Below are 26435 nucleotides of genomic sequence, written 5' to 3' on the forward strand. Positions count from 1 at the left end.
TGCAAAACATACTTGGTTACCCAAGGGAAGTGGTTATTACCTGCAGAGGTTGAAGCCAGCTTTGCAAAGGTACTCAGGGTGCTGTTCCTCAAAGAAGGGGAAGATGATGAAAGTAAAAGAGCCAGGCATACTTCCATTCATCCCAGTCTTACCCCGGGTAGCCAATGCCTTCAACTTTCTGCTACTTGTCCAACAAGGAGTCTGAGTTATTATTAAACCACTTATTGTGTACCACCACAGGAGTGATAGAGAAAACGTATCAGGTCTTCTGTGGGTCACGTCTTGTGGGTAGGGAGAAGTGAAGAAGACACATTTTCACCCTACCAATGACAGTTTGTGTCAGGAAGAAGCTGCTCGAGAGCACTATGGACTACAGGAGTAATAGGGAAACATATCAGGTCTTCTGTGGATCACATCTTGTAGGTAGTGTGAGGTGAAGAAGACACATTTTCACCCTACCAATGGCACGGTTTGTGCTTGTAAACGTTATGGACGGATTCTGCCCTAAAACGTACAGAGCTCTGGGTCATCTCTATTGAGGAGAAGAGGGATTCTGTGACTGGTATAGGACCCGAGTCCCCGTTACGGATGAGATCCTTACAACCTCCTTTGACCTTCCTATGGTTATCGAGGCATGCTGAACCTAAGGAACGAACTCCTTCATTGTTTTCCTGAGGTATGGCCTCAAAATAATCACTGGCGTGAAAAAGAAAAACTATGATGAGTGTTTGACCCAGTGTGCTATACCCTTGGCGCTGGGTCACCACCCTCCTCGAGATATGTTCTCGAGTAATTACCTGTGTTACAGCCTAGATACCAAGCAGCAGGTTCCCAGTTAGAGGGCTTGAACCTAAGGTTCAAGCAGCCTGGAACAAAATAGGATGTTACTTTGTTTCTCGCCCTAAGCGAGAGACATTGAGGGAGACCCGTAGGGTACGTCTCTCGGTCGACTGTCAAACTGGGAAAGACCTGTCTTTCGGATCAGGAGAAGATCTGCAGTTTAGAGCTACCCGTCCCGTAGACGGCTGTATTAGCCCCTACGGGTAATCGGCTCTCTATGGAGAGCAATGATTAGAGATGCTCAATGAACGAGCAAAAGGTTTCCGTTGCCCAAGCCAAAGAGTGCGCGATTTTTTTAGTTGGCAATTTATGAGTGCATGACAAGAATAGTACTCTAGAGAAGAGGAAAGAAATTTACTTCACTCGACTCTCGCCACGGAGTATTTAGTCGTAAAGGGAAATCTGTAATAGAATCTCCGTCTTGGAACACCTCGTGTGAGCTCGTGAGTCCCGTTCGTGATTGTGAGCGTCTCCCACGTGGGTGCCTCGCACAAGAGCGTTAATATCTTACACGAGAAAGAGGGCGTCTTGCTTCAAACATGAGCGCCTCGCACAAGAGCTTCATGCTCATGAGTGCAAGCATCCTGCACAAGAGCATGAGCATCTCATATGCGAACGTGAGCATCTCATATGCGAACGTGAGCATCTCACATAAGAGAGCGAGCGTCCTTCATGAGTCTCGCGCGAAAGCAAGAGTCTCTCTCGAGAGCGTGAGCGTTTCACAAGAAAGCGAGAGCAACTCACTCATGAGCATCTAGCATGAAAGTATGCTTTACACGAAAGCAAGAGCGTTTCGCTTGTGAGCCTGAGCATCTAGTTCATGATTGTTAGGTTATGTCTCTCGATATGAGCTTTTAGCTCTTGATCGAGTGTGTCTAGCCTGGTATACAGGCTTGTAGCTCATGATCATGAGCGTCTAACTCAGGATCGCGATCGTCTCTGTGCAATCACGAGAGTGTAGCTTATGACCTTACCACAAGACGCTCACGATCATGATCACAGGAGTCGTGCTCCTGACCGTAAGAGTGCATCATGATGGAGAGCGTGAGCTATGTGACAGCAATCGCTGTTACAAGCGTTTCGCACGTGAGCTTGTGACTGCGCGGTCGTGAGCGGCTCTTACGTGATCAAGAGTGTCTAGCTCGCGATCACGGCCACAAGATGCTCGCGATCACCATCACGAGCGTCGTGCTTGTGTATGTAGCTCAGGATCATGAGCGTGATTGTGAGCATGAGTGCTATCGCGAGCATTCTGGTAGCAATAACGAGCATTCAGCTCGCAATCGTGAGCATCCTCGTTCGCGGCCACGAGAGCAAATAATTCACGCTCGTGAGTGCGAGAGCAATCGGGAGCATCTTGCTCGCGATCACGAGAGTGTATTTTAGAGTTGAAGAGACTGGCTTCACAATCATGGTCACGAGCGCCGTGAGCGTGCAATTCCGCTCGTGAATGAGAGTGTGACCGCAAGCGTCTTGCTAGCAATTACTTTAACATTCTCATTTAGTGAAGACACTAACGTCATAATCATGGTCACGAGTGTCTTGCTCACGACCGTGAAACTCACTCTCATGAGCGTGAGCGTGCTTGTGAGCATAAGTGTGCTCGCGAGCGTGAGAGCGTGAGTGCGATCGCAAGTGTTTTCAAAGATAAACCGACTAGACACACAAACGTGCCGTCACTCGTGACCGAGAGTGTAACTCACGATCGTGAGAGTCTTGCTTGAGAGCGTGAGCGCGATCCTGAACGCAAGTCCGGTCGTGAGCGTCACGCTCGTCAGCCTGAGCGCGATCGTGCGTTCTCAAAGGTTGAGGAAGACTAATGTCGCAGTCAAGGTCACTATCTCGCTTGCTATCATAAGCATGTACTGTAACTCATGATCATGAGCGCGAGCGCTAACTTGAGCGTCTGGGTCACGATCACAAGCGTTTAGTTCGTGATCATGACCATAAAACGCTCGTGATTGAGACCACAAGTGTCGTGAGCTTGTAACCGTGAGTATATAACTCATTATCTTGAGCATAAGTGCAAACATGCGCAAAAGTTGTGTAAAGACTCTCCCTCAGAAGGCAAAATTTACAATTGGAGGAGAACCTCCGAGCAGCACTCTGTTTCCTTACAACGAGTTCTATCTCAAAGGAAGGTTAACAAAGTGTTGCTAGAGAAAAAAGCCAAGGCTTAATTCTGAGTTGTCTCTGAAGGAATTTTCTTAACGGGAATCCTGCCGGAGTAATCGCCCAAAGGGAAAACCAAACAGGTGTTCTTCAAGAAGAAGAACGTCGAGATCATGATAACCTACGATCTCGTGATCGTAGTGACCTCTATGGCAACCAATAGTAGTCACATAAGATGTCCTAATAGGTGTCTAACATCTGATCGTCGTGAACGACATCCTGATCGGCCAGAAGACGAGGTGATCAGTCTCACCCCTGCAATCGTTGAACAGAATAAATTACGAACTCGGGAACGAACGACATCCTGACCGACCAGGAAGACGAGCTGATGAGACTTACCCCTACAACCATTGAACAGAAAAAAGTTCTGATCAAATCATTAGAGTCGTGAACGACATCCTGATCAACCAGGAAGACAAGGCGATGAGTCTTGCCCCTGTGATCGTTAAGGAGAAGGAAGATACGTCAATTCGGCAATTGTCGAATATGCAGTTGGTTGAAAATTGTCCTTGATCACTCAATCCTCAACAGGCGGAAGCTGCATGCACGCTGAAACATTGCCTGTAGGGAGAGAGAGAAAAATGCGTAATGTTAGGAGACAACGAGATCAGCAGAAGGCGAGAAGACTCCTCGTCAGCAGAAATCAAAGGAAAGGCGAATAGGAGTAGACCTAGTCGACAGCTAAGACGTCCGCCGCAGCCACAATCACCGACCTCACACCTCAGTCACCGACCTCACACCTGATGTCGTCATGAAGCGCTGTGGTAAAAATAAAGGATTAAAAGTTCCTCCCCTCCGAGGGGGAAGAATAAACCCAACACGCGAACGGGAAAGGAAAACCCCAAGAGGAGTCGTCAGCGCAGAGGAATCCTTTCAGTAATTTGCCAAACAATCATAGACAACGGAAACCGCCACATTACCCTGTAATGGAGCGTCATGTAGAAATGAGTCATATCTGTAAAGAAAAGAATGAGCGTAAAGCAATAGTGGTAAATGGCCAAGCCTTGAAGGGTGCGAGAGGAGACGTCCGCTCTCTACCAGCCAAAAGTAAAGTGATGTGGTTCATCGTTCATAGTGTATTCACTGAACCGTGAGTAGATATAGATGGCTGGGTAGCCCCCAGCCACGCCCCCTACATACCCACTATAGTGGTAAGGTAGAGTGGCCACCTCGCACTTAAAATCTAATGGGTGCCTTCCAGCTACTGCTAGAAGTAATATCCAAATAAATAGCGGAAGGTTTGTAAGTAGGGAAACAAATAGCTATCAAAACATATATAAAACATGCATGGCACAATAAACGGATTTTGAGCGAAGCGAAAAATCTATTTTTGGGTGAGATAGCCATGGCGTCCTGATGGAAGGTTCCTGTTTGGTAGCTTCCTTGGGTATAAGACTACTAAGATATTCCCAGAGAATTTAACCACAGGTTATCACAGAATTCTAACTTCTGGAGCGAGTATCTCAAAGGTTTCCCTTTAAGACATCGTAATACAACAGGGGACACGCATGTCTGGTCGTGCCACATAGCTATCTCCACCCCGAACAGAGTTAACGCTTCGGTGTGTAAGGGCTGAGAATAGCTGGGAGCCGTTCCACAGCTAATCTCACTCGTGGCTACTACTGATACTCGAGACGTAAACAAACGGACGCCATTGCTCTAATGACGTCACGAGCGTCTTTATCCTGGCGCCAGTTGCTGCCCATCACCATGATACAATTGTGTAGGGTGGGAACAAACTGACGAAGTAGTAGGGAGGGTCCATCAGGACGCCATGGCTATCTCACCCAAAAATAGATTTTTCGCTTCGCTCAAAATCCGTTTTTTGGGCTCAAGCCATGGCGTCCTGATGGAAGAGTACCAGAGAATCAATGTATCGTGGTAGATTTTCCCCCAGAGTTAAGTGCCTAGGCATTGACAAAATAGCAAAGTAATCTTAGATAAGAACCATAGGAACGAAGTATCCTGCCCCCCATTGGTAGGAAGTTCCCATGGGCTATGCCGACGTCAAAGTGGTATTGAAGGACTATTCATCTTGACAGAAGAGCTCTTTAAGAGCTTAGAGATGAAGCAGAATGTTTGATATTTGTATAGGAACATTCTGAGTAGGTCAGTGGTGGTTGGGCACTGTGTGTAGGATTCATCTCCTGATTATCAGAAGTAAGTATTCGAGTAGGAACCTTACTGAGACAAGGTGAATATAATTTAAGGATAGACATCTTAAATTCTTCATGACCATAAGAAAGGAGGAATAAATAAAACTATGACAGTATGTATTTCATAGTAAGTAGGAGCTGAAAGAGACGCATAAGTAATAAAATAGAAATTTTATTTCACAATGCAGAAATTAAATAATTTACAGCAAAAGTAAAGTTCATTTACAGTAATAATAATGTACATAGAAATAAAGGCTTGCTCTTGAATCTGAAAGGGAATTTCAGGATTAGTAGGTACTCGTTCTCGAGGAACGCAAGTCTTTAAATAACACATCATGCTCAAGGCATGCGGCACTTGTGTAACACTATGACATTTCACCTGGGATAAGAACAGTTATAAAAGCACTAAGTGTTTTTAGACATCACTATGAATCACTCGAGGGTCAACATAGGCACCCGAAGAGTTAGAGTCCCAAATAACTCACTGTTCTACGCAGAGTTAGGTGCAGGTTTCATAACGCTACCTGCGGCTACCACAAAATGTTTGATTTCGTGCACTTGTTTCGCATAATGTTTAAAGAAAACTCGCGAGGACTTCCAGCCCGTAAAGTTTTTAAGGCTCTCAAAGTCCATGCTCTGAAAGAAGTTCAGAGAAGATGCCACTTTTCTAGGATCATGACCAGCGGGTGTACTGTTCGGATCCGCTCTGCGAATGAAGTAGGTGATTTTCGCTCTTAATTGTTTCAGTGACAGGTCGCTGCCCGATGTTTCTCCTTTGAAGAGTTGGCCTCCACCAAAGTTTGAAGTTCTGCGAAGATAGACCTTGAGGCTCTCTACTGGACATAGAGAGACATCCTCCTTCAGGGGGCATATTCTCCAAGGGCCCCATCTTTTGGTGGGTAATTCATTTTTGGCGAGAAACGTCGGATCAGGGGAGAGGGTCACTTCTCCTGAATCAGCAAACAGGATGTGTCCCTCTTCTCTTGATAATGCCACTATTTCGCTGACTCGAGCTCCCGAGGCGAGAGCAAATAAAAATATAACTTTCTGAGTCAGATCCTTGAGGGGGCATGAATCGTTGTCCAAGTTTGAGGCGAAATGGAGCACCTTGTCTAGTGACCAGGAGATCGGTTTCGGAGGGGGTGCTGGGCGTAGGCGAGCACATGCTTTCGGCAGTTTGTTAAAGATGTCGTTAGACAGATCAATTTGGAAAGCATATAGAATTGGTCTAGTCAAAGCCGATTTGCAGGTTGAAATCGTATTGGCTGCTAATCCTTGTCCATGAAGGTGAATGAAGAAGGACATACAGAAATCAATGGTGATTTCTTTAGGATTTTTTGCTTTAACAAAGGAGACCCATTTCCTCCAGGATGATTCATATTGCCGTCTCGTGGATTCGGTCTTGTATTCCTCTAGGAAGTCTAGACTTTTCTTCGAGATCCCAAACCTCTTCTTTGCGGCAAGGGAGAGAAAATCATGAGATGAAGGTCCTTGATTTTCGATAATGAAGCGAAGACAGTCGACTTCTGTACTTGTTGAGAGAGAACTGGGCCCGGGAGAGGGATCAGCTTGGGCTGCAGCTCCAGGACCAGGGGGTACCAGTTGCTCCGGGGCCACTTGGGAGCCACTAGGGCCGCTGTCCCTTTGAAGGTTCTCAGTTTGGAGAGGACTTTCAACAGAAGGTTGGTGGGAGGGAACAGGTATATCTTCGACCATCTGTTCCAGTCCAGTGACATGGCGTCCACCGCTTCTGCTTTGGGGTCCTCGTACGGGGCTACGTACAGAGGAAGTTGATTGTTGTCGCTCGTTGCAAAGAGATCTATCTGAAGTTCTGGGACTTGATGAGAGATGAAGGAGAATGATCTTGCGTCTAGAGACCATTCCGACTCTATCGGGTTTGTCCGAGATAGAGCATCCGCTGTCACGTTGCGGAATCCTTGTAGGTGAACTGCAGACAGGTGCCACTTCTTCTTCTCCGCCAGACGGAAGATTGGGAGAAGCACCTGATTTATCTGGGGCGATCTTGAGCCCTGGCGATTGAGACAACGAACTACCACCGAGTTGTCTAGGGTTAGACGGATGTGGATCGAGGGCGGCGGGGATAGCTTCTTCAGAGTAAGAAGGACCGCCATGGCCTCCAAGATGTTTATGTGGAACGTCTTGAATAGTGGAGACCAGGTCCCTTGAGCTTGTTTCAGGTGGGAGTGACCTCCCCAGCCCTCCAGTGAGGCATCCGTGTGGATGTTGAGTGATGGAGGAGGGTGTTGGAGAGGAATGGACCTTTTCAGGGCCATTGCTTCCGACCACGGCTTTAGGAGGCGTCGAAGTCTGTTTGGAAGCCGTCTCTTGAGGTCTCTTCGAGCGATGGATGCCGATCGTCTCCAGACTCCCGCGGCATCCTTTAGCTGTGCACGAAGCACTGGGTTTGTCACTGAGGCGAATTGTAGAGAGCCTAGAACTCGTTCCTGCTGTCGTCTTGAAATGCGTTTGGATTTCAGTAGTCGCTTGACAGACCCTGCTATTTCCTTCCTTTTCTTCTGGGGGATGGAAAGGCGGTGTGACTGAAGATTCCAGTGGATTCCCAGCCACTGAAACTTCTGAGCTGGAGAGAGGCGAGATTTCTTCTCGTTGATCTTGAATCCCAGGTGTTCTAGGTACTGGGTAACTTCGTCGCAAGACTTTGTACACTCTTCGGGCGATGGAGCCCAGACTAGCCAGTCGTCGAGGTAGGCCATCACCTGGACGTTTCTTAGGCGGAGCTGTTGTACTATGGCATCCGCCAGCTTTGTGAAGATCCGAGGGGCCACATTGAGGCCGAATGGCATGGCCCGGAAGGCGTAGCTTTTCCTTTGGAGTCGAAATCCTAGGTAGGAGGAAGCGTGATGGTTCATTGGAATGTGCCAATAGGCATCCGCCAGGTCTATAGAGACCGTGTAGGAACCTTGAGGCAGAAGGGTCCTTATTTGTTGAAGCGTCAGCATCTTGAATTTGTTGTTCTCTATGAACTTGTTGAGGGGGGATAAGTCCAGAATGACTCTGAGCTTGTCTGAGTCCTTCTTGGGAACGCAAAACAGTCTCCCTTGGAACCTGGTGGACTTTACCTTCCTTATCACCTTCTTGTTCAAGAGGTCTAGAACATATTCTTCCAGAATGGGGGTCGATTGTTGGAAGAACCGCTGGAAGATTGGGGGTGGTTGCACCCAACTCCAGCCTAGACCGTTCTTGATGATGCTGTGTGCCCAAGGATCGAAGGTCCAACGATCCTGGAATTGGCGGAGTCTTCCTCCCACCGGAAGCACTTCATTGCTTCTGGTGTCCCGAGGACTTGTTGCCTCGGCCGCTAGCTCCCTTTCCTCCTCTACCTCTGGAGGGACGACGAGAGGCGTCTCTGCTTGCACCCCTGGACGAGCCTCTACCTCTGGCATGAAAGGTAGTGGATGGCTGTTCAAAGGCAGGGGTGAAGACCGGTGACTGTGACAACACCGGTTGGGGGACCAATTGAAAGGTCTGTTGTGGTTGGGCAACCACTTGGGAGGTAGCGGGTCCCGGAAACTGACGTCTTTGTTGACGTTGCTGGGGTTTCGGTTTCTGAGGTTTCCTCTTAGGCTGAGGTCCATCGTCCTGAGAGGTTTTCCTTTTCCTGGACATGCCCCACTTGTGGAGAAGGTTCCTATTCTCCGTGGCGGCTCTGTCCGTTATTTCCTTGACAAGGTCCGAAGGAAACAGGTGCTTTCCCCAGATGTTGGAGGAAATCAGCCTCCGGGGTTCGTGTTTCACGGTGGCACCGACAAACACGAATTCACGACAGGCTCTACGAGCCTTTATGAAATGGTACAAGTCCTTCATTACCGTCAGTAAGTGGGATTTGGCCAGTACCATGTAGTGATCGGGTACTGCTGTGTCACAGGCCATAACTTCAAGTTGGACTTGATGAGAAAGAGACGCTGCAAGCCTCTCCTTCGTGTCTTGTTCCCGGCGAAGGAGGTGATCATTGAGCTTAGGGAGGTCTTCATTAAACTGACGTCCGGCAACGTCAGGATCAAGCCTACCCACAACGAAAGTATGTTGGACATCTTTCCATTGTCTAGTGTCAGGGGGCGTTACGATGGAGAAGGGTCTGCACTCCTCCAGTGCAGGGCAGGGTTTCCCTTCTTCCGCCGCCTTAAGGCATGCAGCCAAGGCCTTTTCCAAAAATGGAAGAATCGCAGTGTCGGGAGCGACATAAGTAGGATGCTTCTTGCTCAAGGCAGGAAGCTTAGAGCAGGTAAAGCCCCTGCTCTTAAATGCGGAGGCTAGCATAGCCTGGGCCTTTGCGAGATCGAACACTATCTCTTCCTTAGGTTCGGTCTCCTCCTTCGAGGCAGGTTCAGAACGAAGCCGGACGTAACAGTCCGGGTAGGCCTCGAAGCTTGGGAAGAATTCCACATCTTCCAACGGGACCGTGCCGATTTTGTCACTAACAAATATCCTGCCGGTCGCAATAACCATATGCTCTGCATACCTCCACGGGTTGGCATGAGAGCAAGCTGGGAGATCCTTAACCGAGATCTTCTTCGGTTCTCTGGATCCAATCATAGACCTGATGGACTCCTGGTTCTCCTTCAGTCTGTCGTCCATGACAGCTCTAATCAGTCGGATCAGTTCTTGTGTAGAGGAAGAAGGATCCGGGGTCGAGGAGGTAGACGGAATGGACACATCCGTCGGTGTAGGAGTAGGCGGAGGGATGGACGAGGGAGTAGCTCCAATCTCCGACTCGGTGTATTCCACCTTGTCTTCGTCCTCTTCGGCTCCTTGAGCCATAAGCGTCTTCTCCGTGTCTTCCGAGACGTCAGAGATCTGTTCATCCTCTTCGGAATCTAGGCGACACTCGTGCATGGACTGAGCCATGACCACATCAGGTTCCACCGTAATTTGGACAGTGGGGATTGCTTCCTTTGGAACCACTGAATCAGGGGAGGCCTTAGGGAACAGCAGGGACCTCAGTTCTTCGGTGGCCAGGTACGGTCCAGTGGCATTCCTCTGAAAACCACGCACCCACTTGCGCAGTTTCTCACGAGCAATGTCTCTAACCTCCGCTGAGGGAGGGTTATGGAAGGCCTCAACTAGGTAGGCCTGGCAGACCGTACAATCCAGTGGATTCCAGAACTTCCAATCCCCTCTCTTGTCTGAGCAAGGGGCGTGAGTCCTGCACGCCGTATGTCCGTAAAACTGGGAGCGTTTCACGGCACAGTATGCGAAATCGCACTTCATCTGCTCCTCCTGTGGAAGAAAGAGAAAATGAGTATGGGGGAGTCATAGGAATGGCTCTTAAATTAAGTTAATATTAATCATTAATTTTAACTTATATAAGGTGTGATGCATAGAGAGTGAAACAGTAAAGGAGAACACGCTCCATGCATCTCGCCCGGCTGGTTACCATAGGCTTGGTCCTGGGATAATCCAAATGACCGAGATCATTGGATATAGTTTCCTAGGATTCCCATTATATTGGAACTCCATGGAAAGCCAAGGACAAGGTTGGGATCGAATTCATTCGGTTCCCAGATAAGAGCCAGAAGGTCTCATTAAGGGTAACTGCTTCTGGCAACCAGCCGTGCTAAGATGCACATAGCATGCTGGAAATAGAAGAATGCAAAGAGACAGCATGATCACTAATAGAGCAGTACTAGGTACTGATCTTAGAAGCAAAGCAGCTTATCTATTTGCCAGGTAGGGCTATCTTAGTCTTATGATAGCTACAGAGAGGGGGTGCAAGTATTCTTGACGCCTCCGGGGTATCCGGCAAGCCGCCGGCACGCCGGAGCTCGCTCCAGCATAGATTCTGGCATTAGAACAGACAATTTTCAAAAGTCAGTTAGATACCAGGATGGCGGCCGCCGGCACAACGGCGGCACGCCGGCAGGGAGCGGCGGCTCCGGCAGCCGGAGGATGTCGGATTGGTGACTGGGGTAAGGATGGTACAGGTATTATCGGGTTGCCGGCAGTATATGCCGGCACTCCGGAGATCGACCGGCAAGCGGACGATTAGATAGGAGTAGGAGAGCCGCCGGTATTAGCCGGCGGCAGCCGGCAGTCCCTCGGAACACGGGGGGCTGGCGGCAAGGGTAGGGAAGTCACCAAGAGGCAGGTATTGCCGGCATAAGAGGCGGCAAGAGACCGGCACCCAGATAGATAGAGAGACAGGGGGAGGGGGGGAAGGATGCAGGAAGTACCTTCAGGGTTCCAGACATCCCTCCCCCTCCCTGAGGGGGTGTACCCATGATAGAGACAGGCTCTATCATCCATATGCAGGGGTCACTAGGGACCGGGAGCAGGTAGCCCAAGGGAGGACTAGGGAACACCCAAGATGGGGGGGGGGGAGACTCCCTTATGCAGAGCTACACTAGGAACTAACCTTATAGGACACTATGAAGGTATATGTACCAGAGCGGACTGCACAAGGAAGCTCGGGTAGCCCTACTCATCCACCCTAAGGAGGAGTTGTAGGACAGGGGACAGATGAGTATAAACTAACCTAAGCATAGGCTAGGCTATACAAGAGATAGGTGGGGAGGGAGAAGAGAGGGGTCTTCCCAGGAAGGGTTTCTGTACCAGAGCGGCCACAAAGGGAAGGGAGGACACTCCCTAACCTAAGATTAGGCTGATCGGCTAAAACGGTGCAAGAGTACAGTTTCAGCATGGAACAGAGAAACCTTCCTAACCCGACCTAGATCAGGGCTAAAAGTCCTGAACTAGGCAAGGAAGAAGACGTATCGCTATCGCAGGAAAGTCGCAGACTATCCTAGCCATAGAGGTAGGCTAGCCTAACCTCACTCTCAGACGCAATCCTAAAGGGGGTTCATTCCTTTAGGGAGGACTGAGAGGCGATATAATACTCTATTAGACAATGAATCCCTTTACTCAGAAAAGGGATCAAGGCTAATTAGAGGGAATGCCAAGGCAGGGGATGAAGGAAGCATATAGGGGTCCTAAGGTTAGGTTAGGCTAGTAAGAATCACTGACTAGCCTATCCCCTATATGGTCCCTGAAGGCGAAAACATTTGCATCACTAGTCAAAAGTATTGTAAAATAATAATGCCACTATCTTCATAACTTAGTCTAGGATCACTGATAAATCATGCATGAACACTTGTATATAGGCTCCTGGCCTGGGGGCTATAGTAGCCGACTGGTATGAGGTCAATCGATGACCGATAAAAGCGTCTAAACACGAAATAAAAGTTCCTAGCTATGAAGACTAAATAAACTAATGTATTCAATTAGTATATAAGGCCGGAAGCGTTGTTGTGGCTAACTAAATAAGACATGCAAAACAACAACGACGCCATAAAATGGCGGGTCCGGTAGAGGCACAGCTCTGCCACAAAACATCAATTATTTCGCAAAATAATATTTACTTTACGGCCAGAGCTTAATTAAACAATACTGGAACCTTGTACTCAACTTTCCAGAAGAAGGCGAGGCTGAAGGTAACGACATAGCGAAGATGCAAAACGATAAAGTTCACACAAGGGAAAATCCGTCTCAGTAGGGCAGCTACTAAACAAAGGATGAAGACGCTCGTGACGTCATTAGAGCAATGGCGTCCGTTTGTTTACGTCTCGAGTATCAGTAGTAGCCACGAGTGAGATTAGCTGTGGAACGGCTCCCAGCTATTCTCAGCCCTTACACACCGAAGCGTTAACTCTGTTCGGGGTGGAGATAGCTATGTGGCACGACCAGACATGCGTGTCCCCTGTTGTATTACGATGTCTTAAAGGGAAACCTTTGAGATACTCGCTCCAGAAGTTAGAATTCTGTGATAACCTGTGGTTAAATTCTCTGGGAATATCTTAGTAGTCTTATACCCAAGGAAGCTACCAAACAGGAACCTTCCATCAGGACGCCATGGCTTGAGCCCAAAAAGAAAATACTTATAAATGACTGCTATATTTGGAATGAATATCTGATATTTGAGGAGTAAAAACTGGAACATTGGCAATTCTTAGTCTATGCCTTGGCATATAAATTTACAATAATTTCAAATAAGGATAATTTTTCTTTCTAGAAGATTAACACAGAAGATGCGACTTCGTAAAACCATAGACTTTGTAAATCAATTATTTAGATAACATATAATGCAAATTAATTATTTTGATATCATATACTGTAATGCAAATCAATTATTTAGATATATACAGTAATGCAAATTAATTATTTTAGATAACATATAATGCAAATTAATTATTTAGATAACATATAATGCAAATTACTTATTTAGATAACATATACAGTAATCCAATTTTTAGATAGGAAATGGATTTTACAATTCTTTTTCAAGTTTAAGATTATCTACGTAATTTTTCTACAAATAAACCATAAATTAAGTGATGCATCTGTGTAAGTGATATGTGAATATGCAATTGGATAATTGATTGTGTATCCAAATGCATAATTGCTATCTTGCCTCTTTGAAACTAATTTATGTCACGTTAATTTGAATTTTCTACGTGAGATTAAATCAACAAACATTAGTAGCGAGATGAATAATTTCTTGATGAGAGAGAGAGAGAGAGAGAGAGAGAGAGAGAGAGAGAGAGAGAGAGAGAGAGAGAGAGAGAGAGAGAGAGAGAGAGAGAGAGAGAGAGAGATTCACAAGACCAGAATGAAATTAACCAAGTCAATTCTAAGAAATTAATGCCATCCTCATTAGCAATTTTAAGTAGTCAATTCAGCATACAAATAACAATAAGGTTCAACATCTTAAATTCTCACAAATTTAACTAAGACTCCATATATTTGAAAATGAGTTTACAAAATACTGAATTTTACATTTCCATTTGGCATAAGAATAGCAGTTAGTTGTAATTATGATCGGATAATGAATCCGCTAGTTGGATCGTTTTGAAAAAATAGTTAATGTCTGTTGTTTTTGGTTCAATTAATTTCAATGCTTTGCCAATGTGTTAATAAAGTTCCTTTAAGTGAATTACAGCTAAATGTTACAATACATAAGTGATGAAGATGATGATGATGTAGACAGTTGGTAAAAATTACAAAACTTGTGAAGTAAAACATTTACCTAGATGACAATACCCAAATATCTTAAAAGTAAAAGGAAAAGGAATTAACTATGGAGATATTGGCAATGAAAATTATGATTATGATGGTGCCTTGACAAGTCTTTGAATACAATTAAAATTTTATGAAACGAAACCGTACATTTAAGATAACTGTGATCCTACGCAAGTTATGTAATTGCATAAGCTATGATATAACTTTGTGGATGTACATTCAATTCTATCAATTGCAATCAAAATGTTTAGTTACATCTAATGCTATAGAATGCTCATAATTACATCCACTGCTATCAGTTACTCTGCGCCAGAGAGATTTTACCCTTCTCACGCATCTTAGCCAAAGTAGGGACGGAGGACCCTGTCGGTTTGGAAAATATCTTAAGGAGACTTTTCTCTATACATCTACTGTAAGTACATTCAAAGTCCTGATTGCACAAGCATATTTTGTCTATTAAGTATCTATAACCATTTATGAATTAATTTTTTCTTGGAGGAAAAATTTACGAAATATTATCCACACTTTGTAAGGACACTTAACTTCAAGAACATGCAAATTATCCATGGCTTATCAAAATTATAGTAATTATAGTAGAATTATTATATAAGAGGCAATAAGCAATATATAATCTATTAATGTTTATTATAGAATATCAAAGGAAAATTTAAGCTTAAACCTTAAGCTTTCAAATATAACTTTTTCCCCACATTTCAGAATTTATCATTAGCATAGTAAGAAGTATAAAGACATTTAATACAATAAATCACTTTTATCTAATTAACTCTATAGTTGATTTTGCAATGTGCCCAGACCACCAAAAACTGAAAAATTCTTTATCTTTAATAAACTTTCAACAAACTTTTGTTTTCTCAAGCAATTTAGTTAATTGCAACTTAATAGAACAAACATTTATGTCAAGCATCGTATCTTTAATTTTATACCAATCTTCTCCTGTAATATACCTATCAGAAGATTATAGCATTCAGTATACTTAAATAAGTTTAACTCTAGTGGAAACACCCGTTTTGGAAAAGGCTAACTCTGCCCATAAAACAGATATTCATAATTTTGTTAATAATCAACAATAATAACCCACACAAAAACCGAAACCCCATTTCAGTAATCGCAATTACTTATATTCTTGGAATGCCAAATTTAATACCTTTCAAGCTCATTATCTTTGAAATTATATAGTTCTAAATTAATTATCTTAGAAAAATTACAAACTTGTAACGGAGTTTGTATTTTTCCTAACATACAAACCCGAATTCTTTACTACAGGAAAATAATCTAGCAAGAGCTGGAAAATACAGCAGAAAAACATTAACAAGGTCGTTAACGACCAGGCAGGTAGTTATCCACCTGTTAGCTAGGACTATTCTAGGGGGCGGCGATGGAGGGAATATTTGTGTAAAGAATTCGGGTTTGTATGTTAGGCAAAATACAAACTCTGTTACAAGTTTGTCATTTGTTTCTACACTAAATACAAACCCTCATTCTTTACTATAGGAGACTTAGTCTTGAGGCTAGGGTGGCCAAGGAGTTCCCTATTCCTAGGGAAGATAGTCCTCAGACTAGACTCTTTTGAAGAAAAAAATCTGTCAATCTTCTTTGTAGATCCCCATAATCTTAACACAACTGACATTTTATAGGTTCATGGAAACAAATGTTTCAGGATGAAGTGGGTCAGGAACATTCATACTTAGGATTCCCCCGACCTTGAAAAGGGGAAACCTTGTGACTACGAGTATAACTTATACCCTGTGAGAGGAATCAGACTTGTTTCATACCTTATTTCCATTGGCGAGTCCAGCTGAAACTGGCTACAGACTAGGATACCCAGACTGGAGGGAGAAGGAAACTAAGAGGATAGATGGATGTCCTTCTTAAAACCTAGTGTAACACAGGATCCTCAACCAATGGCTACTGTCCCCTGAAAGTGCGTAAGGTAGTTACAGCACCTGTTGACCTGCCACAATAGGCCCTATAGAAAAGGTGTCTAGAGACTTGTGTCGCATCGCTCAAATAGCGAGTGGTGAATGTAGAGTGGCGTTTCCAGACCCCAGCTTTTAAAACTTGGGAGACTCAGAAATTTCTCTTAAACGCCAGTGAAGCAGCCACCCCACTAACTTGATGGGCTTTGGATTGTGCTGCCTCTGGGTCTCCGTGAATGGCTCTCGCAATAACTTTCTTGAGCCAGAAAGAGATGGTGTTGCAAGAGATTCTCATCTTTACCTTGTTGGTACTGAAGAAGAGATGACGGAGACGTGGTCTGAAAGGTCAGGTGTGCTTCAGGTATTTCCTTAGCGCCCTGACTGGGCACAGTAACAATTGGTCTGTATCATGTGTTACCTTATCGAGGCTGGAAAATTGAAATTCTCGAAACCTCTCATCGACCGATGAAGGATTCTGAGTTTTGGCCTTAAAGCCTGGCATGAAGTTGAGAGACTTCTCCCCCTCCTTTAGAATGGGTGACGTCGTAAGAGACCATGTAGTTCACTGACCCTTTTAGCTGAGGCCAGAGCTACTAGGAAGACTGTCTTAAGGGTTAGAAAGTAGTCCGAGATCCTATTTAAGGGCTCAAAGGGTGGACCTTTCAAGGAACGTAAGACCAGGGACACGTCCCAAGGTGGTGGTCTAATCTCAACTGGGGGGCAAGATCTCTCAAAACCTCGAATCAACAAGGTGATATCTTCTGAAGTAGAAAGGTCAACCCCTCTCAGTCTACAGATGAGGCTCAAGGCTGAGCGATAGCCCTTAATTGCCGAGACAGAGGAGCATTTCCTCCCTGAGATACAAAAGGAAGTCCGCCACTAAAGGAAGAGAGGGATCGAGTGGAGACACGCCTCGCCTTCAACACCAAGCTACAAACACTCTCCATCTTGCTTGGTAGAGGTTTGTGGAAGATTGGTGCAGGTGCCTGGACATGTGCTCAGCCACTTTCTCTGAAAAGCCTCTGCGTCCGAGGAGTGACTGGACAGCCTTCAGGCGTGAAGCTTCAGTAAGGGAATTCTCCCGTGGGGGACACCACTGTGTGGCTGCGTCAACAGAAGGGGTTCTGGAGGAAGAAACCTTGGGACCTGAACCAGCAGGGAAAGAAGGTCTGCGTACCATTCTCTGCTTGGCCATGCCGGAGCTATTACGGTTAGCATGCAGTTCAGAGAGGTCTTGAATTTGTTGATCACCCTTCTAAGCAGGCAAAAGGGTGGAAAGCGTATGCGTCCAGGTTGTCCCAAGACTGTTGAAGGGCGTCCTGGATCGCTGCCGGCTGATCTGGAACTGGGGACACGAAGCGGGGAAGTTTCACATTCAGAGAAGTGGCGAACAGGTCTATTGTGGGGAAACCCCACAAAGTTATTACTGCCTTCGCTACTCGAGGATCCAAAGGCCATTTGCCACTCAACACTTGGTGATGCCTGCTTAGTTGATCCGCCATGATGTTTCTCCAACCCGGAATAAACCTGACTGTGAGAGAAATGTCGTGATCTTCAGCCCATTGACAAATCTGTACCGCTAGCAGACAGGTGTCTCTTGCCAGAGTACCCCCTTGCTTGTTGATGTACGAGACGACTGTGGAGTTGTCGCTCATCTGCACCACCTCTCGTCCTTATAGATCTTCTACAAAGTATTTTAGGCATTTCCAGGCTGCTAACAATTCCAGGTGATTTATATTAAGATTTTGTTCTATCAGAGACCAGACTCCTGATGCTAACTTCGGGCCTGGGGAATGCCCGCCAGGGTATTCTTTCTGGCTGACCACCACTGAAGATCTTTTATCACCAGAGCTGGAACCTCCACTGGCAAGAATGGGGAATCGTTGTTTTGGGACCAATTGGTCTTCAGATGCCACTGGAAACTTCGCATTCTTGATCTTCCACCTGGAACTAGTTTTTTCCAGGGAGGACAGATGGCCCAGAAGACTGGCACAAATTGGCTGGAGGAGGAAGTGGAGACAATAGTTGGGCGACGGATTGTTTCAGTCTCAGAAGTCTGTCTTCCGAAGGGAACACCCTCCCTACCTGGGTGTTGATGGACATCCCCAGATAGTTCATGACTTGAGTTGGAATCAAACAAGATTTCTCTACGTTTACAAGGATCCCCAGATCCTTGCAAAGGTTGAGAAGCCTTCTCAGGTGATCCAGAGCTTGTTCCCTGGACGAGGCCAGGAGTAGCCAATATTCTAGATACCTTAGCAGGCATATCCCATGCTGTATGCCCAGGAGGAAAAGAGTTCAAAAACCCTTGTAAACACCTGTGGGACGGTTGAGAGGCCGAAGAATACGATTTTGAACTCAGGAATTTCAGAGTTGAGCGATGGATTGCCATAAAGTTTCCTGGACGCACCGCTTGGATCACGGAGGCTGCTGTCCCCATTTTGAATGGAGTCTGCTTCACAAACTGATCCAAGGTAGAGATCGATTATTGGCCTCCAACCCCTCGAGGCTTTCTCTACCAAAAAGAGGCGACTGAAAAACCCCGGGAAGGTGTTGGGGACCTGTTGGATGGCGCCATTTAGAAGCAACCTCTGGATCTCCTGAGCTGGGGCTTGCTGTTTCCCGCAATTCCGAGGGACCTGGGAGGATGAGATCGGAGGCGGAGAGCCTATGAAGGGGATGCGGTACCCCAACGAAGCACCTTGATGGTCCATTGCATGGCCCCCATAGCTTTCTACCTCCTCCAACTCCCCTGCAGGCACCCCCCACGCACTGGAAGTGGGGAGCCGAGACTCTATGTCTGTCTAGGGTTCCTCCCTCTGCCTTTAGCCTTGGGAGGAGCCAACTTTCCTCTTAGCTGGGGAGTGGAACCGCGGTTGTGGTCTTAGGTTGTGGAGTTGGCTGCTGTTACACTGCGCAAAAGGAGGCACCGTTTTGCATCGCGGTGTCCTGCGCCTCTTTCCTTCAAGTATCTAAGGTAGAGGAACTGCTTGCTTAGAAAAGAGGAGAGGTTGTAGAAGGTCCAAGTTTCTCAAATCCGATCTTTCGGCCTTACCGATGCTCCTATGAAGTCTGGAAACTACTGATTCCCTCCATTTGAGGACCCAATTGCCCCACATAGTCGCTATTGTAGCAGTTAGGAAGTCCATTGTCTTGGCCCCAGCAGCTAGGATTTCCTGTAGGGACTGCATGGAGTCTTGGTTTGACAGGTCCTCGTGACTCGCTAGGTAGCCGACTGTACCAGATCACGTGTCAAACCAAGATAAAGCCTCCAGAAGGGACATTGAAGCCACTTCCATTGCCGATGCTTCTGTGGCTGTGAAAGAGACTGGAAGAGTAGAGTGTCTCTCCGAAGAGCAGCCAGGTGTGAGCCTCGCCATGAGGGGATCTAAGGTCAGAGGAGAAGGGTTGGCGTCTCTGACCTTGTAAAAGTGCTTTTGCCTCGTAAATGGGAATTGTAAAAGTTTATGGGATCCCTGAGACTTCAAGGAACCCGTTTCTCCCGAGACCGCCTGCGAGACCTTCCTCAGACGGCCTGCAGTGTGGACAGACCAGGGAAGTTCAATTCTGGTCTTAGGGTTCGGTGGAGGACGACACAGCCTGTCTAAAGCTGGAGCGTCAGTATGTCGAGGAGACAGATGTAGATCGCCGAGGCCTGAGATATTACACAGTTCTTAAAGCCATAAAATAGGAGGACTAAGTCCTTTGACAGTTGCTCTTCCGAGGAATCCTCAGGCTGCGCTAATTCCTCGCAAGTTATTACAGGGGGAAGGGCGATAGAAGTCAGAGTCTGGAGGTAACGGCGAAGTAGGAGACCATATTACCATTGTTACAGGGGAAGGCTGAGCGCTGGATAATGGCGCCGCGAGCGCCTGACCTTGCGTGGAAGTCAACGGTCTAGGAGAAGGTGACCGAATTATCGATACTGTCCTAATGGGATTCATAGAGATTCCTTCTCTATGAAAGGTCTGAAGTACGGGGTGGAAGAGGTCGAATTGATCGGCGATCTGAAGATGGATGTCCTTCCCTTTTCCCTCTGCTCTTAACAGAAGAGAAGAAGGGTTGAACTCCTGCGTCTTCTTCCGAGGTTTTTGAGAGGCTCGTATTCCGTAACTCATTAGGGAGCAAGGGAACCGGGGGGGGGGGGGGGGGGGGGGGGTTGTCCTGTCTGAAACATGAGGGCGAGGTGATTGACCCCACAACAGTATGACCGGAGACTTGCGGGATCGCGAAGTCGAAGGGCGAAAGCGCTCTTCTCTGATGATACGGAGCGAAGGTGAGGAGAAGTGCTCTTTCTGACTTTCCTAGAGCGATCGGAGATCCTCAAACTAATATGTGAAGGAGAGGGTTCGAGGTCAGGGCGCGCTTTGCCCTTGACCACGCTCCTGGCGCAATTAGTTGAAAAATCGTGGAGCTTCTCAAGGGAGCGCTTATTACGCTTTGGAGAGCTCTCTTGTGACAAAGAGCAAGAACGTAACGTAGCACTCTTTTTCTTGAAGCGCTTAGAGCACTTAGATGATCCCTCGCGAGAGGAAGACGACAGCGAGGCAGAACGATGACGCGAGGAAGCGCTCTTAGGTTTGTGACGAGAGCTCTTATAGTCTTGCGGCGAGACGTCTCGTGAAGAGACAGAAGGCGAGGAAGAGCGAGAACGATGATGTCTCTTCCTATGTCACCTGTCTCTCCGGCAAGAACGTCTGGGCGAAGAAGAGCGAGCTCTCCGTTTCCTCTACTCTCTCTCCCTCCTAGCCTCCAAAGAGGGAGAGGACGAGGACGATGACGAGGAGGAGGGGGAGGTACTGCGATGTTTGCGCTTGCGACGCTGTGATTTTGTAGAAGCGCAAACAGAGTGAGAAGTAGGCGTTGCAGGAGCTTTCGTTACTACGTCCACTGAAACTTCAGCGGGCGCCGACTGAGTTGACGGGAGGTAGGCAAGGTCCGGAATTCCCAAGGGTTCCAAAACAGAAGGGACCTGAGGCACCACCTTGCCCACGAGGAACTGGTTCCAAACTTCCTCCGAAGGAGAACCAGGAAGTCCAAGGGCAGGCCATACCGCTCGTACATGATCTGGAATGGAGGTGGTAACGGAGTCATTCTCGGTGGTGAAAAATATTGCCCCACTGGGGGAGGCAATGTGATCCGCCTGACCAAGAGGAATGGGGGTTAAATTAATGGTGCCACTCTTCCCCAATTTCCCCACAAAAGGAGGGAGGCAAGGAAGAGTCAGAAGGGAGAGAACGAGAGGCTGAATAAGAGGCCCGAGACTCCTTACCTTTCGACGGCGAACCTGGAGGTAAAGAGTCCCTCTTGGATTTCTTCTTCTTCCTCTTCTCGAACTTTTCCCACTAAGATGGCGACCACTCTACATACTTGGCAGGAGGAGCCTTTAGAACACCTATGACCTCTGCACGCAGGACATAGGGAATGAGGATCCACCTCCGGCAGCGACATAAAGGTACCACAGGATTTCGGGAGAACCCTGGGATACTTCCTCATAATAGAGGACATCACATCTAGCAAAGAAAAGAAAAAACAGAATTAATCCAAAACACAATAAAGAAAGGCTAGTCTGCCATTCAAACAAAACAGGAGCAGCAGTGTTACCACTGCGATTGCTAGAATTCGATTGAAGGTGAACAGTAGCTACCCACCGGCTGTCCCCCACCGCTAACAGGTGGACAACTACCTGCTCAGTTGTAAACGACCTTGTTAAGGTTTTTCTGCCGTATTTTCCAGCTCGCGCTAGAATATCTCCTATAGTAAAGAATGAGGGTTTGTATCAAGTGTAGGAACAACTCTAACTTACATTCTTTTCATATTTCAACTGATTCTTTGAAATATAGAAGTCTTACTCTATAACACTACACTATGGAAATACAGTACTGGATTTTACTGTCCCAAAAAATTATAAATAACTGCTGGTTTTATTATCCAAAGAAATAGCTCCAGAGACAAAATTCAATGCTGTTCATAGCTCCTATTTTTTTAATGTAGCTACCCACCTTCTTCTTAGTCTCGTAATCCAAGTCCCTCTTAGCCAATACGTAAGATAACTTCGTCAACGCTGCCTCAGGAGTCATGTCCAGACCAGCAGTCACTCCAGCGTCCACAAGAGCCTTTGGTAATATAATAAATAAAATAAATGTAACATAAGTCACTTACACTAAGCAAGTAGTTTTTGTAATAACCTCATGATTTGCAAGTATCCCAAGTGTTCATAAAAGATGGTATAGAAAAAAAAACCTGCAAGTGTACATCTAGCCAAACTTGAGGTCCACCTTAAGACAAGGGTCATGATGTAACACGGATATAATTGTTAAACTTAAAAACTATAACAATTTTAGGTCATATCTGGTTGATAACTTCACCCACCTCTCCCGTTTCATAAATACTGTCGACAGCCCCGTGCATACACTGAGTGATGTTGACCAAAATTACCCCTCTCTCTGTGGCCTCTTGCAGAACCTGTTGGAATAAGAATTGCATAAATATGTTATTTTCATTAGTAAAATAAATTTTTGAATATACTTACCCGATAATCATGTAGCTGTCAACTCTGTTGCCGACAGAAATCTACGGTCGGGATACGCCAGCGATCGCTATACAGGTGGGGGTGAACACCACAGCGCCATCTGTGGTCAGGTACTCCAGTACTTCTTGTCAACACCACCTCAATTTTTTCCTCGGTCCACTGGTTCTCTATGGGGAGGAAGGGTGGGTCAATTAAATCATGATTATCGGGTAAGTATATTCAAAAATTTATTTTACTAATGAAAATAACATTTTTCAATATTAATCTTACCCGATAATCATGTAGCTGATTCACACCCAGGGTGGTGGGTGGAGACCAGCATACATGTTAACAAAGAAGCTAAGTATCCCGTATTTTATTTTATTAGTTATTCAAAAATAACATAAAATAAATAAGTACCTGGTAAGGAAGACGACTTGAACCATTACTCTGCCTTTATTAAGTACGTCTTTCTTACTGAGCGTAGCGGTCCTCTTAGGATGCTGAACGACTCTTAGGTGCTGAAGTATAAAGGGCTGCAACCCATACTAAAGGACCTCATCACAACCTTTAACCTCGGCGCTTCTCAAGAAAGAATTGACCACCCGCCAAATCAACAAGGATGTGGAAGGCTTCTTAGCCGACCGTACAACCCATAAAAAGTATTCAAGAGAAAGGTTAAAAAGGTTATGGGATTATGGGAATGTAGTGGCTGAGCCCCCGCCTACTACTACATTCGTTGCTACGAATGGTCCCAGGGTGTAGCAGTTCTCGTAAAGAGACTGGACATCTTTGAGATAGAATGATGCGAACACTGACTTGCTTCTCCAATAGGTTGCATCCATAACACTCTGCAGAGAACGGTTCTGTTTGAGGGCCACTGAAGTAGCCACAGCTCTCACTTCATGTGTCCTTACCTTCAGCAAAGCAAGGTCTTCTTCCTTCAGATGAGAATGTGCTTCCCTAATCAGGAGCCTGAATAGGTAAGAAACTGAGTTCTTAGACCTTGGAAGAGAAGGCTTCTTGATAGCACACCATAAGGCTTCTGATTGTCCTCGTAAAGGTTATGACCTTTTTAGATAGTACCTAAGAGCTCTAACTGGGCAAAGTACTCTCTCCAGTTCGTCCCCCACCAAGTTGGACAGGCTTGGGATCTCGAACGACTTAGGCCAAGGACGTGAAGGAAGCTCGTTTTAGCAAAAAACCGAGCTGCAAGGAACATGTAGCCGTTTCAGATGTGAAAACTATGTTCCTGCTGAAGGCGTGGATCTCACTTACTCTTTTAGCTGTTGTCAAGCACACGAGGAAAAGAGTTTTTAATGTGAGGTCCTTAAAAGAGGCTGATTGGAGAGGTTCAAATCTTGATGACATAAGGAACCTTAGGACCACGTCTAGATTCCAGCCTGGAGTGGACAACCGACGTTCCTTTGAGGTCTTAAAAGACCTAAGGAGGTCCTGTAGATCTTTGTTGGTGGAAAGATCCAAGCCTCTGTGGCGGAAAACCGCTGCCAACATACTTCTGTAACCCTTAATCGTAGGAGCTGAAAGGGATCTTACGTTCCTTAGATGTAACAGGAAGTCAGCAATCTGGGTTACAGTGGTACTGGATGAGGAAACTGCATTGGCCTTGTACCAGCTTCGGAAGACTTCCCCTTTAGACTGATAGACTCTGAGAGTGGATGTCCTCCTTGCTCTGGCAATCGCTCTGGCTGCCTCCTTCGAAAAGCCCCTAGCTCTTGAGAGTCTTTCGAAAGTCTGAAGGCAGTCAGACGAAGAGCGTGGAGGTTTGGATGTACCTTCTTTACGTGAGGTAGACGTAGAAGGTCCATTCCTAGAGGAAGAGTCCTGGGAATGTCGACCAGCCATTGCAGTACCTCTATGAACCATTCTCTCGCGGGCCAGAGCGGAGCCAACCAACGTCAGCCGTGTCCCTTTGCGAGAGGCGAACTTCTGAAGTACCCTGTTGACAATCTTGAACGGCGGGAATGCATACAGGTCGAGATGGGACCAATCCAGCAGAAAAGCATCCATGTGAACTGCTGCTGGGTCTGGAATCGGAGAACAATACAACGGGAGCCTCTAGGTTATCGAGGTAGCGAACAGATCTATGGTTGGCTGACCCCACAGGGCCCAAAGTCTGCTGCAAACATTCTTGTGAAGGGTCCACTCTGTGGGGATGACCTGACCCTTCCGGCTAAGGCGATCTGCCATGACATTCATATCGCCCTGAATGAACCTCGTTACCAGCGTGAGCTTTCGATCTTTTAACCAGATGAGGAGGTCCCTTGCGATCTAGAACAACTTCCACGAATGAGTCCCTCCCTGCTTGGAGATGTAAGCCAAGGCTGTGGTGTTGTCAGAGTCCACCTCCACCACCTTGTTAAGCTGGAGGGACTTAAAGTTTATCAAGGCCAGATGAACCGCCAACAGCTCCTTGCAATAGATGTGAAGTGTCCTTAGCTCCTGATTCCATGTTCCCGAGCATTCCTGTCCGTCCAAAGTCGCACCCCAGCCCGTGTCTGATGCGTCAAAGAAGAGACGGCGGTCGGGTTTCTGAACAGCCAAAGGTAGACTTCCTTGAGAAGAAAGCTGTTCTTGCACCACGTGAGAGTAGACCTCCTCTCTTCGGAAACAGGAACTGAGATCGTCTCTAGCGTCATGTCCTTTATCCAGTGAGCCGCTAGATGATACTGAAGGGGGGGAGGTGGGGTCTCCCTAACTCGATGAACAGGGCCAGCGATGAAAGTGTCCCTGTTAGACTCATCCACTACCTGACTGAGCATCGGTTCCTTCTCAGCATGCTCTGGATGCAATCTAGGGCTTAGTATATCTTTGGGGCCGACGGAAAAGCCCGAAAAGCTCGACTCTGAAGATCCATACCCAGGTAGACAATGGTCTGGGATGGGACGAGCTGGGACTCCTCAAAATTGACCAGGAGGCCCAGTTCCTTGGTCAGATCCATAGTCCATCTGAGAATCTCCAGACAGCGACGACTTGTGGGAGCTCTTAAAAGCTAGTCGTCTGACGGAGCCGGACACAAGATCATGGTACTGCTGTACAGTCTGTGAACTGTCAACCATGGGGAAGCGAGGAAGTACAGTGACAACCCGAAGCTGTCTAGACTGTCTGGGTCGTACAGACAACTCCTTATCGGGTTGCTGAGGTTGCCGCACTGCGTCACAACAAGTCACTTCTGCTGGTTGTTGAACGTCTTCCCAGTGACACACTGACTCCGTAAACAAAAAATCCTCTAACAAGGACTAAGCTTGGACTGCATGTCTTGCAACACAGCTCAAGGTCTATGGGAGCAGGTGTGGTAACAGACGGGGTTAGCGACTGAAGTGGAACCATTACCCTCCCTGGAAGCATGCTATGCTTAAATAAAAGTCCATAGGAGGCTAAGCAGCTAAAGGCTCCTCTCCAAATGACAGAGTCCTCAAGGGAAAATCAGAAGGAGGGAGAATAGCACTTTCTCATCTACAGGAACCATATCCGAGAAAAGCTAAGTTCTCTCAGTGAGGGTTTCACTGGTGCAAAAGCAGCAGACTAGAAGGCAACGTTATGAAACTGCTTGACAGTCTAGTGAGTTGGCAACAACCAAAGATGTGTGACTGAGAAGCATGCGGTAAGGTATGCAGAGCATGCTGTATGCAGAGCATGCTGTATGTAGAACATGCTGTAAGGTAAGCAGAGCATGTTGCATGGCGTGCGGCTTATGCTGCATGGGATGAGGCTCATGCTGCATGGGATGAGGCTCATGCTGCA

General features: G+C 46.6%; 1 protein-coding gene across 4 annotated transcripts in view; it reads right to left on the reverse strand.

Moving 5' to 3' along the window:
* Nucleotides 1-26435, reverse strand: part of LOC137628783 (L-asparaginase 1-like) — a 303952-nt gene that overhangs the window by 45175 nt on the left and 232342 nt on the right. For all 4 annotated transcript variants that reach the window (XM_068359997.1, XM_068359999.1, XM_068359996.1 and 1 more), the window contains 2 exons: nt 22532-22624; nt 22162-22275 (listed from right to left, as the gene is read on the reverse strand). In XM_068359997.1, coding sequence (XP_068216098.1) covers nt 22162-22275; nt 22532-22624 — 207 coding nt within the window. The remainder of the gene's footprint in view (nt 1-22161; nt 22276-22531; nt 22625-26435) is intronic.

Source organism: Palaemon carinicauda, chromosome 36, assembly GCF_036898095.1.
Source record: "Palaemon carinicauda isolate YSFRI2023 chromosome 36, ASM3689809v2, whole genome shotgun sequence".
Lineage (NCBI taxonomy): Eukaryota > Metazoa > Arthropoda > Malacostraca > Decapoda > Palaemonidae > Palaemon > Palaemon carinicauda.